Source organism: Meleagris gallopavo, chromosome 12 (genome assembly GCF_905368555.1).
Source record: "Meleagris gallopavo chromosome 12, MGAL_WU_HG_1.1, whole genome shotgun sequence".
Taxonomy (NCBI): domain Eukaryota; kingdom Metazoa; phylum Chordata; class Aves; order Galliformes; family Phasianidae; genus Meleagris; species Meleagris gallopavo.
In genome coordinates, this window is record NC_139415.1 from 1,920,966 (window position 1) to 1,934,019 (window position 13,054).

The following is a 13,054-nucleotide window of genomic DNA, read 5'->3' on the forward strand; positions in this document are numbered from 1 at the left end:
ATGCATGGACGCACTGCCATGGGCATGGAAGGCAACTGAGCAGGGTGGTGGCCCTCCTCCCAGACCCCACACCGTGTGTAGGACTGAGCTGCCAACCCCATCCCTCCATGCATGGAAGGGAGAGCATCAACAGGGTTATATGGCTGTGGGGAGAGCTGCCTCCAGAGTGTAGAAAGGGCCTGATGGAAGCATTGCATCCCATGAAATGAAAGCGAAACTCTGCACAGGACATTGTCCTCCCTGCGCTTGTACTGCGGCCGCGGTGTTTTTCCTGCCTGTAATGGGAACAATATGTGCCTGCTTGCTAGCTGTGCAGCTAGGGGGGGTGCTCCCTGCCTCTATGAAAGAAACCAAGTAGGGCTGGAAAGCTTATGCAGAGGCCCCGGGCTCCAACAGCTGCTTTACAGCTGTTTGCGTCTCTGCCTTCTCCTCCTTGCTCTGGTCTGTGAGCGAGCTGTGGGGGGCAAAGAGGCAGCAGGCTGGTTTACAAAAGGTATTTATTGTGCTTGGTACACGGTTGGTGGCACAGCTTAGGTTACAAGGCTACAGGAGTCTGCATAGCTCCTGCAGGCACACGCTAGCAGAAAACATGAGGGATGCTCGGCGGTCCCACCATGAGCCCACAGCACCAGGGGCACAGCGTGGATGTCCTACAGAGATGTAAGGCACTTTGGGATAATTGGTTTCATGTGGTCTCTTTGGTCTCTGTTCCCCCTGCTGAAGCTGTGGGGTTGAGCAGTGCAGCTCGGTGGGACCGGCCCGGCCGAGGCGTTTGGACTGTGGGCTCCAGTGGTGAATGTAGGGGAAAACATCTGCATCACAGATGTGTGAGACAGTGAGGTGGCAGGGCCTGGCCCTGCGACACAGGGAGGGCACAGACACCATGGGTAGTCCCTCACCCAACCAGTCCTATGCAGGAAAGGCTTAGCCTGCTCCTCGTGGCCTGATCCATGCCTGGTACCGGTTGCTCTGCACCTCCTCTGCCATATCAATCACACAAAGAAGAACTGTGCTGCCTCCATTCCCTAAAGGACCCCACGTAAGGCTGTCTGGCCCTGGAGCAACAGCACAGTGTGGATTTACCCTACATCACCCAAGCCTTGATGGAGCTCTCAGCTCCAGCCCTGCCCCTATGTACGCAGGGGTTGGACCAGCCCTGGGCGCAGCTCTCGGCCACTCTGGCGCCCGCCTGCAGTTCCAAAAGCTCAGCAAACACGTGGCACTATGTGAAGGTAAATGATACAGAAAGTGAGGGAGCCCTGGCACCAGTCTCTGCTCCCCTTTACCAGCCCAGCACGATGCCCAAGGCCAGCAGCAGGGTTACCAGCCCAACCTGGGGTGCAGCTCCTCCAGCCGTGCCCTTCACCTCCCTTGGCACGTGGTAGACGATGACCAGCTTCTCCCCAGCACCAACGGGATCCATCTCATCACCCTTGTAGCAGCTCCGTCCCCCGAGTGGGCTGGCATGGGGGTCATCCTGTAGCAGGTCTTCAGCTGGATTCTCTGATCCTGCCAAGGCCACATTGACCGACACCTCTCTTGTGCCCACATCATTGATGGCGATGCAGGTGTAAGTGCCTTCATCCTCCTTGCTGAACTTGGGGATGGCCATGGTGCCATTCTTGAAGACCAAGAAGCGCTCCTGGCTCTGTTTGATGCGCCCAGATGGGGAGAGGCTCCCATCCCGAGCCACATTGGGCCCATCGATCTCAACACCGCGCCCAGGGGTCTGGATCCTCCAGCGGATCTGGGGCAGGGGGCTGCCCGCCACGCTGCAGTGCAGGCTGAGTGTCAGCCCATCGGGCAGCACCGTGTTGTCCAGTTTGGACAGGTAGGTGAGCTGCACTGATGGGGCCACGCACTGATGCGCCGGGATGTCGGTCACCGCCCGGCCCCGCATCCGCCCCGGTGCCGCACACAGCGTGGAACCACCCTTGGTGAAGGACACCGAGGTGCTCTCAGCCCAGCGTTTGAGCCAGAAGAGCTTACAGGAGCAGTTGAAGGGGTTATTGAAGAGCTGCAGCTGGGACAGCGAGGGCAACTGGTGGAAGGTGCCATCGGCCAGCGTGGTGAGCTGGTTGTCATTGAGCCACAGCGAGCGCAGCTCCGCCAGCGCCTGGAAGGCATCTCGGGGCAGCCCGGCCAGCCGGTTGTTGTTCAGCTTGAGGATCTGCAGCCCGCTCAGGTTGCGCAGGTCCTGCCATGGGAAGGTGACCATCTTGTTGTGGCTCAGGTCCAAGTTCTTCAGCTGTGACAGCATGGCGAAGGCGCCCGGCTCGGCACCGCCGATCTGGTTGTAACCCAGCCACAGCGACTGCACCTCGGGCACCTCGGCGAAGGCGCTGCGCCGCAGCCAGCTGATGCGGTTGGCCGACAGTGTCAGGATGGTGACGTTAGGGGACAGTCCCCGCGGCACCTCGGGCAGCTCCTTGTAAGCACATTCGGCCAGCAGGCGCCCGTTCTTCTTGGTGGAGCAGGAGCAGGGCCCGGGGCAGGCCAGCCCGCGGCACAGCAGCACGGCGATGCCCAGGCAGCACAGCAGCGGCCCCATCCTTCCTCCTGAGGACAGACAGGGGATGTGAGGGTGGCCGTGAGAGTAGCCAGCAGGGGATCTGTGTGTGCTTGCCAAGCGCTAACAGGAATCAGCCCTGCGATTATCTGCAGTAATGGGGAATATTTGAAATATTCCCCACTCTGAACAAGGCACAGCTATGCCAATAGCTTCTGGCTACCTCCATGATCTTAAACTATTTCCTTCCCGCTCCAACTCCTTGACAAAATGTCCCCCTGCCCCTGTTCTAGGCATCTTGCATCCCTTCTATTTGGGGATGAAAGCTGTGAGCTCCGAGTTCCGCGCTCCGCATTCAGACCTCACCGCACCTCTCCTAACGCGGATCACCACCACCCTCTCTCCCACCCTCTGTCCTTCTCCCCTCAAAGCACCAACTCTGGGCCCCTCAGCCCTCCAACCAGCCGCCGGGGTGGGCCGCTGGAAGTCTTTACGTGCCGAGGGCAGAGCTAACTCCTTGTTGTCCTGGCGCGGCGGCCGCAGAGCAGCGTGCAGGCTGTGCTGCGCGGGTCCCACCGCGGAAGCAGTTAACTCAGCGAGGAGCTGGCAGCCAAACCCCTTTGTCTCGGCTCCGTGCTGCTGCGGGGCAGGAGGGGAGAGGGTGATGGGCACCGAAACGCCGCGCAACTATTTTATTATTTCTTTAGCGGGGGAGGGGGTGAGCCATGCTCCGGCAAAAGAGTGCGCGCGGAGGGCCTCAGCCTGCACGGAGAAGCCACCACCGGGGCTGGGGTCGGGGCCCGGTGGCACTAGGAGGTCCCCTTTGGGGTGCTCCGTGGGGTGCGTGCACGGATCGGCCCCGCGCAGGATGGGTGCGCGCACGAATCCGGCCCCGCGCAGGACGGCCGCGCACCGCGGGTCCCCCCGCGCCCCATCCCGCTCCCCCTATCCCCGCACTCCGGTTCCCGGCAGCGCTTCCCGGTGAGGGGTAGGGGGGGCCGCTTCCTCTCCCCTCCGGCCGGGCCGCGGCAGCCGGGGGCGGTGCGGCGGGCGCATACCAGACCCGTGAATAACAACCCCCCCTCCGCCTCCCCGGGCAGCCCCGGACACCCCTCCTCGGCGCCCCGTCACCGCACTGCTCGTTTCCCGGGGATGGAGCGCCCGTTTCTCCCCACCGCGGCTCCGGGCTGGCGGCTGCGGCTCCCTCGGCCCGCACCCGGCTTCTCCTCCCCCCTCCCGCTCCCCCGGGCCCTTTTGTTTTCCATGGCACCGACCCGCTCCAGCTTCTCGCCTAGCCGAGGATCGCAGGGAAAAAAAACACACAGGCGGCCCCTCCTCCCCCCGCGGCCCCACCGCTCCCGGACCCAAAAATCTGGGGGGGGTGGGGGGGGGGAGAGGGAGAAAAGCGCAAAGGGCTCCCAACCCCGTCCCTCCGTCCCGGGGGGTTGTCCCGCAGCACCATGCCCAGTTCGGTGTGGATACACAGGAGGACACAGCATCGGGGTGCAGAGCATTCCTTGCTCTGTGCCCTAAGAGTCCCCACCCGAACAAAGTGGGGCCACCAAACCCCATAGGACCCCCCCTTTCCCCCCCCCCCCCCCCCAGCTCCGAACAGTGCGGAGCTCCAGCTCTCTGCTGCCTGCGCTGACACAACCGAAGCCGTGAGCGGGGTTAAAAATAGTACGGGGGATGGGATTAGCGGGATCGGAGCGGGTCACTGGGGGGCTCGCAGCGGGACCTTCCCCTCCACCCTTGTCCCGCATGATATCGGGGTCAAACTCACAGAACTGCGGGCGCCCAGCCGAGGTTCGGAGCTGCCGTTCAGCCTTTCCCTCGGGTTTTTGATCTGGTTGCGACACCACCCTGGGATGAGCATGTGGTCACCCACGGGCACGTCCCGCTCCACCCGGGGCTGGTGGCACGGCTAAGGGTTAATGCCTTAGGAAGGGGCAAACCACCCCGCTGAGCCCCGTTAACCCTTTCGGGGCGGCACCGGCCTGGAGAAACGTCCATGGGATGCGGGGGGGATGCCGAGCTCCGACCTTATGCCTGCGGGTACCTGGTGCTAATGAGCACCCTCCCGAAAAGGAGCAAATCTGGGAGCAATCCAGCACCGGGAGGCAGCTCGTTGCAGCCAGATTCCCAGTAGATGCGTTAGGCGGGGAAATCTATTACCCCCTAATTAAAGGGAGGCAGGAATGATTGTTCTTTTTCTATTCCTCGTGTATTCCTAGGCATGAAACTCAATTAAAGTGCATCCGCAGATGGGGATTTGTCTCCGCGGGGCGGGGTGAGGGGGCTTCCTGCTTTACACATGTTTTTAAAAGCTGCGGCAAACACCTGGGCTGCCGTAGCAGAGCCTCGAACTACGAAGATTTGGGAGATTCGGGGGGGAAAACTCCTCCGCCTGCCCCCTCGGTGCTTTGTTTGCCTTCTTCCCGTGCCGTAGGAGAAAGATGCAGAGCTAGCAGAGCCGGACTTAAAATAGAATGCCGCGCTCCGGAGCTGGAGAAACGCGTGGCTGAGGGAGGATGGGGGTACGGATGGATGGTGGGTGGGCTCGGGGTGCCTGGCTCCCAGTTTGTGGGCACCGGGAGCTGTGGGCTGCTCTTCCTCCCTCCCTTGTGCTTCTCCCCGATCCCCTTCATATGGGCGAGGTCGGCTGCAAGCGCAGCTCCAGATAAGAAAGGCAATCAAAGGCAGCGTTAAATCTTCACCATGTAATCGTGGACTTAAATCAGCCGTGGGGCGAGAGCGGGGAGCTCCACGTTCATAAATCCAGTCCGATGGCACCGGGCACCTTCACGGGGTTGGGAGTGGGGACATTTGGGGACTCGGGGTGGCAACGTGGTGCCGGGATGCGTCCATGTAGGGGCACACGTGTAGGGCCCCGTGAAAATATTGTTTGCATTTTTATATAGTGTGTATCTATATAGGGAGTGCCTTCAGAGTGTATAATATATATTTGGTTTGCTGTATTTTTGTACGTGTGATACGTTTAGGTTTATTCATGTGGCGTGTATGGACTGAGTGTACAAATGGGTGTCTACAGCTTGGACGTGTATATATATAGGGTGCGTGTATGTCTGTATGTTTTAGATACGTGCCTATAGATAAATATACCCTGTGCTCCTACACACTCTAGGCACAGAAATAGGCACGCGTAGGCAGCTTTGCGTCCTCCCAGAGCTGCAGGACACAGCCCCACGCCATCTCCCACCTCCACACGCCGAGCCGGAGGGGCACCGGGGGGCACCGGAGGGAGTTGGTGGGGAGGGGGGCCGGCTACAATCCCCCACCCCTCCAAACAAGCACGGAGGCGGGTGCGCTTTCAATCCCTTTTATTGAATCTTTCACAGACAGAAGGGCGCAGAAAGGCGCCCGCGGCTCTCTCCAGCCCCGGGGCTCCCTGGGGGGGGAGGTGGTGGTGGGGGGAAGTATTCCCTCTCCTCCCGATGGGGCTGGGGGTGGGCACGGACACCGGACCCCGCCCGCCCGCCAGCAGCACGGGCTCGCCTACGGCACAGACACTTGCTACAACGCTACTCTACCCAACACACATCGACGGGCACCGGGGGGACCGGGGAGGGATCGGGGGGGGGGTCGGGCCGCCCCCGCAGCCCCGGGAGCGGGCGGGGGGCGCGGAGCTGTCCAGCGCCGCCGGGTGCTGAACGGTACCGCACCGGGGAAGGCTGAGCGCACGCTCGGCACCCGGGGAACGGTTTTGGGGGGGATATCGGGTGTTTGATTTTCTCCGATTTGCTTTTTTTTATTTTTTTAATTACTATTTTATTCGTCTTTTCGGGTTTTTTTTCGTTCTTTTCCTTCAAGCGGACCGAAAATAAGGGGTGAGCGGTGGAAGCAGGAGGGAGGGGGACGGGGAATCGTTGCGCCGCAGCGGCAACGGGGACCAATTTGAATCTGAACGGAAACGAAATTGGGAGATCAGCGTCCCACTCGCCCCCCGCCCCCTCGGACCCAAACCCCTTCCCCGAGGGCCTGCCGCCTGGAGGAGGAAGAAGAGGAGAAAGAAGGATGCATGTGGGGGATTTTTTTCATCTCTCCTTGCTCCTTCCCCGGAGGAGAAGCGGCAGCCTCCCCGAGAGACTGGAGGGGCTGGGGGCAGTGGGGGACCGGGGGAGTGACTGGGGGGTTCAGCGAGGACGCTGCCGGTAGTTCCCGTTGATCTCCTGGGAGATGGTGACAGCCTCGGCACCCAGGGGCAGCTTGTCGCTGTACTCGGAGCGCACCTCAAACTCCTCACCGTTGGCTTTGGACTGCGACTCCGCCATGGAGCTGGCTGCTACGCTCTCCTCCCGCTCTAGCTCCGTGGTCTCCTCGGCTTCTCTCCTCCTCCTCCGCCTGCCTCCTTCGTCATCATCTTCCTCATCCTCGTCCTCTTCCTCTGCTTCCCCTTCCCCCACCTCGCTGGGGTTGTAATTCTTCTCGGATTCCAGGTAGGAGGCGCGGGGGTCGAAGTCGGCAGCCATGTGCTTCTCCATCTGGTCTGGGTTCTGGGCTTTCATGATCAGCTTGTAGGTTTTGCCCTGGTACTTGGAGAGGAGGTGGCACCACGTGGCACCCATCAGGGGGAGGGTGGCCAGGAGCAGCAGGAAGATGCTCACGACCACAATGATGATGAGAGAGGGGATCTCCTTTTTGGTGGTGAAGACCACTTGGACCTGGCAGTCCTCCCCTAGGTAAGTGAGGCACACCGAGTAATTGGTGCCAGGCTTCAAGCCCTGGAACCAGTATGAGTTCACTCCTTCCTCGATCTTGGACCACTGTACCAAGGCGTGGCCATGGCTGCTCTCCTGGCACAGGTAGAGCATCCTCAGATGCACCTTGTCGGGCTGCACGTAGGTGGGCGTCAGCTGCACCCGGGCATCGCGCTCCGACACATCCAAGGCGATCACACCCAAGTCGAAGGTGTGCTGCTTGAAGTCACCACTCTGGTTGAAGGCATGGTTGGAAATGTATCTGCTGGTTGGCATGGAGCCACACTTCTTCTCAAAGGGAGGAAGCTGGAAGGGGACTTTCCCGTCTCCCGTGGGCTCCATCCCAGCTGCTGAGGATGGGTGGCTCTGCCGGGTGGGGCTGAGGGGTTTGCTCCTCTCATCGGGTGTGAGCACACTGTTCTTCGCTCCCTTGGCTCCAGGCTTCTTGTCACCTGGCTGTGCTTTGCCTCCCGTTGGGTCCCTGCCAGGCTGCAGCGGGTACTTCTGGGATCCAGCCACAGCCACATTGACCGAGGTCTGGTTGCTCCCCATTTCATTGGTGGCCAGGCAGGTGTAGGTGCCCTCCTCCCGCTTGCTCAGGTGAGGAATAACCAGCGTACCATTCTTGAAGACCAAGAAGCGCTCAGGGTCCTGTTTGGGGGGGTCCTTCCCTGCACTCTCGCTTGGGCTGCCGCTGAGCTCCAGGGTCTGGCTGGAGGTGCGGATCTTCCAGCTGACTTCGGGTGGTGGAGTGCCTGTCACGGCACAGTGCAGCGTCAAGGTGAAGCCATCAAAGAGCTCCGTGGTGTCCAGGTTGGGGTAGTAGGTAAGCTGCACAGAGGGTGAGGTGCACTGTGCATCTGGGATCTTACCCACCGGCATCCCACGGAGCTGTTCCGGGAGGCTGCAGGTGATGGATTCCTTCTCTGGGATGGAGATGAGCGTGCTGTCCATCCACTTCTTGAGCCATTGGAGCTTGCAGGAGCACTCGAAGGGGTTGTTGTAGATTTGCAGATGGGACAGGGAGCTGAGTGAGTCGAAGATGCCTTCGGCGAGCGTGGTGAATTTATTGTTGTTGATGCGCAGAGACCGCAGGTCCTTCAGGGTGTGGAAAGCCCCTTGGGGCACCGCAGCCATGTGGTTGTTGTTCATCTTGAGCAGCTGGAGGGCGCTGAGGTTGTAGAGGTCCTGCCAGGGGAAGTCCACGATCTGGTTGTGGCTGATGTCAAGGTTCTTCAGCTGCACCAGGATGGCGAAGGCGCCGGGCTCGATGGTGCGGATCTCATTGTGCGCCAACCAGAGGGACGTCACCTGGGTCACCTCCAGGAAGGAGCGCCTCTGCAGAGCCGTGATCTTGTTGGCCGACAGGCTGAGGGTGGTCACGTTGGAGGGCAGCCCAGTGGGCACTACCTGGAGATCCTTGTAGGCGCAGTCGGCGAACTGGTGGGCGTACTTATCCACGCAAGCGCAGGGTTCGGGGCACGCCCGGGCCGAGCCCAGCAGGGCTGCCAGCCACAACCACAGCACCGGGGCCATGTCCCCTGCTAAGGGACACAAGGGCTGGGTGGGTGCCCGCCCCGCTCCTTGCCGCCCGGAGGGAGGCGGCGGGGACGCGCCCCATTGTCTGTGCCCGGCCCCCCGCAGCATCCCCACCCGCCCCCTCGCTCCTTCTCCTCCCGGCTTTCTTTCTTATTGCTTTTCCTCCCCCAGATCTCGTTTTCTTCCCTCTTTTTATTTCTTTCTTTTTCCTATTTCATCTTTTTATGTTTTTTTCTCTCTCTTTTTTTCCCCTTCCTCCTTCCACCCTTCTTTCTCCTCTTCACTTTTCTCCCTTCCTTCTCCCTCTACTTTTCCCCTTCGCTATTTCCCTTTTCCCCCGTCTCTCCCAATTTCCCCCCCATTTCTCCCCATTCGCCCCCATTTCTCCCCGTTCCCCCCCTCAGCCCTACCGCACCGGGAGCTGACCCCGCACCTTACCCGCTCCTAAGTGCCGCTGAGCAACACGCAGCTCTTCTCCCCTCCGCTGCCGCTCCTCCGCATCCTCCTCCCCAGCCCCGTTCCCCGCAGCCCGGAGGCGCCCAGAGGCGGCTGTAAGGGGCTCGGCGTGCCTGGGGCACCCCGCACCTCGCCGGGTTCGGAGCTGCGCACCGGAGCGGGGCCGGGCGGGCACTGGGGCTGCGGAGCCGAGAGGAGGGAGGAATTAGCATTTCTGCCAGCCTCCCCCTCCGCACGGCCGCCCCCTTCCCATCCCACCACCCACCCACCGCCGCCTCGCCAAGCCCCGCAGCCGTTCGCAGACCCCGAAAATAAAGCTAAGAAACGCCAAGAAGCCCCCTCCTCGCCGAGAAGGGATAAAACCCGCACGCTCGCGGCAGCAGCTGGGATGCGGTCTCTCCGCCCCCATCTCCTCCTCCCGCTCCCGTCGGGGCAGAGCACGGAGCCGGGACGCATTCGCCCTTTGGGAGCTGCGTGTGGTCGGGCTCCGGTGCTGGGTGAGCGGGGAGAATGTGTCCACACCGGCCGACCCGGGGTTGGTTCCCTTCTGCATAGAGCTGGCTGAGTGAGGGGAGCCTTAAACTTGAAGGTGGGCAGGTTCCCCCCGACGTGGGGATCTCTACTCCCGACCCTGCCCTTCCATGAGAAACACGATGAATAATTGATTTTGTTAGTGGGATCGATTCCTGCCTGTCTACATCTCTCCCTGTATTGCTCCATCCCTCCCTCCATCCCACCCTGTTTCCCTCCCTTTATCCTTCCATCTCTCCCTCTATCCCTCTTCCATCCACTTCTCTGCATCTCACAGGTCCCCCAGCCCCTATGGCTCATCCTGCCCCTCCTGCTGTCCCACAGCTCTACAAGTCTGGGTTGTCCCTCTGTGGGGGTCTCACAAGGGGAACATCCTCACCCTCTCACCCCCATCCTCATCCCCATGCCCTGATGCCATGGGGATGGTTGTGCTCCCTGTTGGGGGGCAGAGAGGGAATGAACCTCACCTTTGTAGGGTCTCCGAGCCCCCCCAAGTCTGTCCCATCATAGCACAGGTTGGAACCAACCCCGCCAACATCCCCATGCTGCTCTGGTGGAAGAGCCACAACACATACCATGACGCTCCCACCTCAGGACGGACTCCTTTTATTTCCCAGCAACCAACCTCACAATGTGCTTTCAGAAGCAGCAATGCAGCAAGTGCAGAAAGGACAGTGGTGTGTCACTCCTCCTGCTCCGGGGAGCAGATGGCTTCAGCGTGGCAGCAGCCAACCTTGCATGTGGGGACAGCAGCAGAGCCAAACAGCTGGCCAGGGAAGGGCTGAGCTAAACAGGCAGCAGAGCGCACGTCTCCAGCATCTCGGGCTGCGGTGGGGCTGAGACGTGACTCACTGCTTTCCCATCTCGCTGGCTGGTCGCCCAAGCATGCCCTCACTCCCAGCGTGACACTCACATAGACACCAGCAAGCTGCAGCTCAGGGAATTACGGCATCACAGGCTCAGAGTTGAGTTTTATAGGCATTTTTTCCCATTCTGCTCACTCTGAACGCCCACGGATTGTCAGCTGGGATCTGGACTGTGGAGGTCAAGACACAGGGATGCAAAGCTAGCAAGATGCTCTCAGGTGCATTAAAGTAGGTTAAAATGCTACAGGGATGTGGCCAGCAGCAAGAGGATTCTTGCTTTCTGGTTCAGCTGCTGTACTTTGCTAGCTCTTCCCTAGATGCCTTCATTCATCATGCACGAGGAATAAACCCAAGTGTCCCAGATCTGGCTTCCAGACACATTTAGGGAGCACTGGAGGCTGCACACTATGCTCAAAATGGGTCACAGGATGAGCTGAGCATGGCGGGATGGATGATGCAATTGTGCCTCAGTTTCCCATGGGGGAGAGTGCCTGGAATAAAAGCAGGGCTTGGAGCTCTCCTTCAAGAGAGGATGGAGGAGGATGGAGATGTGGATGGATGGATGGATGGATGGATGGATGGATGGATGGATGGACGGATGGATGTGTGGATGGATGGATGGACGGATGGATGGATGGATGGATGGACGGATGGATGGATGACTGGATGACTGGATGGGTGGATGGATGGGTGGATGGGTGGATGGATGGATGGATGGATGGGTGGATGGATGGATGGATGGATGATGGATGGATGGATGGATGGATGGATGAAAGGATGGATGGGTGGATGGATGGGTGGATGGATGGATGGGTGGATGGATGGATGGATGGATGGATGGATGGATGGATGGATGGATGGGTGGATGGATGGATGGATGGATGGGTGGATGGATGGATGGATGGATGGATGGATGGATGGATGGATGGGTGGATGGATGGGTGGATGGATGGGTGGGTGGATGGATGGGTGGGTGGATGGATGGATGGGTGGATGGATGGGTGGGTGGGTGGATGGATGAGTGGATGGATGGGTGGATGATGAGTGGATGGATGTGTGGATGTGTGTGTGGACAGAAGAATAGATGGATGGGTAGGATGGTGGGTGGGTGGGTAGATGCATGGGTAGGTAGATGGATGGATGGATGGATGGATGGATGGATGGATGGATGGATGGATGGATGGATATGTGGATGGATGGATGAATAGATGCATGGATGGTTACATGGCTGAATGGATTGCCAGATGGCTAAAAGGATGGATGGATGCATGGATGAGTACAGGGATGGATGGAAGGATGGACAGATACGTGGATGGGTGGATGAATAGATGCATGGATGAGTACATGGATGAATAGATGGACAGATGGGTACACTGATGGATGGATGGAAGGATGGACAGACACTTGGATGGACGGATGGATAGATGCATGGATGGGTACATGGATGGCTGGACAGATGGCTCCGGAGCTTTCAGCCTGCTCAGCCCCAGACACTCTGACTTTGCAAGCACTTAAACATGTGAATAGCTGTGCCGAGGGCCAGATCCTCAGCTGGTGTTGATCCGTGCATGCTCCCATGGCGTAGGTGAGAGCAGCCTCCCAGCTGGAGGAATCACTGGTTGAATGAGGGCTTGCTGGTTTACAACCTATAATGTCCACCTGCTGCCTGGAAGCATCAAGGAGGAATCTTCCTCCCCGTGCTGGGGCATTGGTTATTTAAGGAGAAGAGCAAGCCTACAGTGTGAATTCTCCTGGGTTCTTTAGCTTTTAGCCACATTTTACCCCCTTCAGGTCAGGTGAGGGCATCAATTCTCTGTGCTGGGAGCGTGGCCGGAGGTGATATGGTTTCTCTCTTGAATTTGCATCACCTTTCTCCAAATGTTTAACAGAATCCTGACTACCCTACCCTTGCTCTTGGTGCCCCCTGGGATCTAAACCTGTTTTGCTGTGAAGGGATAAACATTTAATAAAACCACCTAACCCAGTTAACCTTTCTCAAGCTCGCTGGAGCAAATACTCCCCTGCCTTGGACCTCCCCCCACCTCGGCCATCCAAGCTGAGTGATCTTGCAGGCTATAATCAAATGCAGAGGAACTGGCCCTTTGGCTCTAATTAGTTTTGCATGAGTGTTGGGGGAAGAAATCCATTTTCATAAACAGAAAGGATTTATGCTGCTCCTTCTTGCCTTTTTTTTTTTTTTTTTAAACCAAGTCCCAAAGCACTTTGCTGAGGGCTAGCAGGGAGTCATTTTATGAATGGTTTAGATTGAGCAATGCATTATTAATAACAGCCAATCAGGCAAGCAGCGTATTATATATCATTTCAGGAGATTCGCTTAATTCAGGGAAGTTTATTTATTGCTAGCACAAAAGAAAACTCCTTTCTTCTTCATACCTCAGCCTGAAGGTTGGGTGGATGTGCTCGGGAGTGGGAGC

General features: G+C 59.0%; 2 protein-coding genes across 7 annotated transcripts; both read right to left on the reverse strand.

Moving 5' to 3' along the window:
- Positions 1 to 480: 480 nt before the first annotated feature.
- ISLR (immunoglobulin superfamily containing leucine rich repeat) lies at positions 481 to 4,443 on the reverse strand. 5 transcript variants are annotated; one of them, XM_085233703.1, is made up of 3 exons: positions 3,646 to 3,774; positions 3,008 to 3,148; positions 481 to 2,559 (listed from the first exon to the last, which is right to left on the reverse strand). In XM_085233703.1, the coding sequence occupies exon 3, from the start codon at positions 2,549 to 2,551 to the stop codon at positions 1,283 to 1,285; it is 1,269 nt and encodes a 422-aa protein (XP_085089829.1). In that variant the 5' UTR covers positions 2,552 to 2,559; positions 3,008 to 3,148; positions 3,646 to 3,774; the 3' UTR covers positions 481 to 1,282. The 5 variants fall into 5 exon arrangements, with proteins under 5 accessions (XP_085089829.1, XP_085089830.1, XP_085089828.1 ...); XM_085233704.1 differs by having other exon boundaries at positions 3,008 to 3,145; positions 3,646 to 3,664; XM_085233702.1 differs by lacking the exons at positions 3,008 to 3,148; positions 3,646 to 3,774 and adding an exon at positions 4,293 to 4,443.
- Positions 4,444 to 5,833: 1,390 nt separating this feature from the next.
- On the reverse strand, positions 5,834 to 9,461 carry LOC146543526 (immunoglobulin superfamily containing leucine-rich repeat protein 2-like). 2 transcript variants are annotated; one of them, XM_085233671.1, is made up of 2 exons: positions 9,205 to 9,461; positions 5,834 to 8,771 (listed from the first exon to the last, which is right to left on the reverse strand). In XM_085233671.1, exon 2 carries the CDS (start codon positions 8,761 to 8,763, stop codon positions 6,664 to 6,666), a length of 2,100 nt encoding a protein of 699 aa, XP_085089797.1. In that variant the 5' UTR covers positions 8,764 to 8,771; positions 9,205 to 9,461; the 3' UTR covers positions 5,834 to 6,663. The 2 variants fall into 2 exon arrangements, with proteins under 2 accessions (XP_085089797.1, XP_085089796.1); XM_085233670.1 differs by having other exon boundaries at positions 5,834 to 8,768; positions 9,205 to 9,402.
- Positions 9,462 to 13,054: the final 3,593 nt, after the last annotated feature.

Bases quoted from the DNA above. Each gene is read 5' to 3' on its own strand.
- LOC146543526 (XM_085233671.1), bottom strand. From the start codon at position 8,763: ATGGCCCCGGTGCTGTGGTTGTGGCTGGCAGCCCTGCTGGGCTCGGCC.
- ISLR (XM_085233702.1), bottom strand. From the start codon at position 2,551: ATGGGGCCGCTGCTGTGCTGCCTGGGCATCGCCGTGCTGCTGTGCCGC.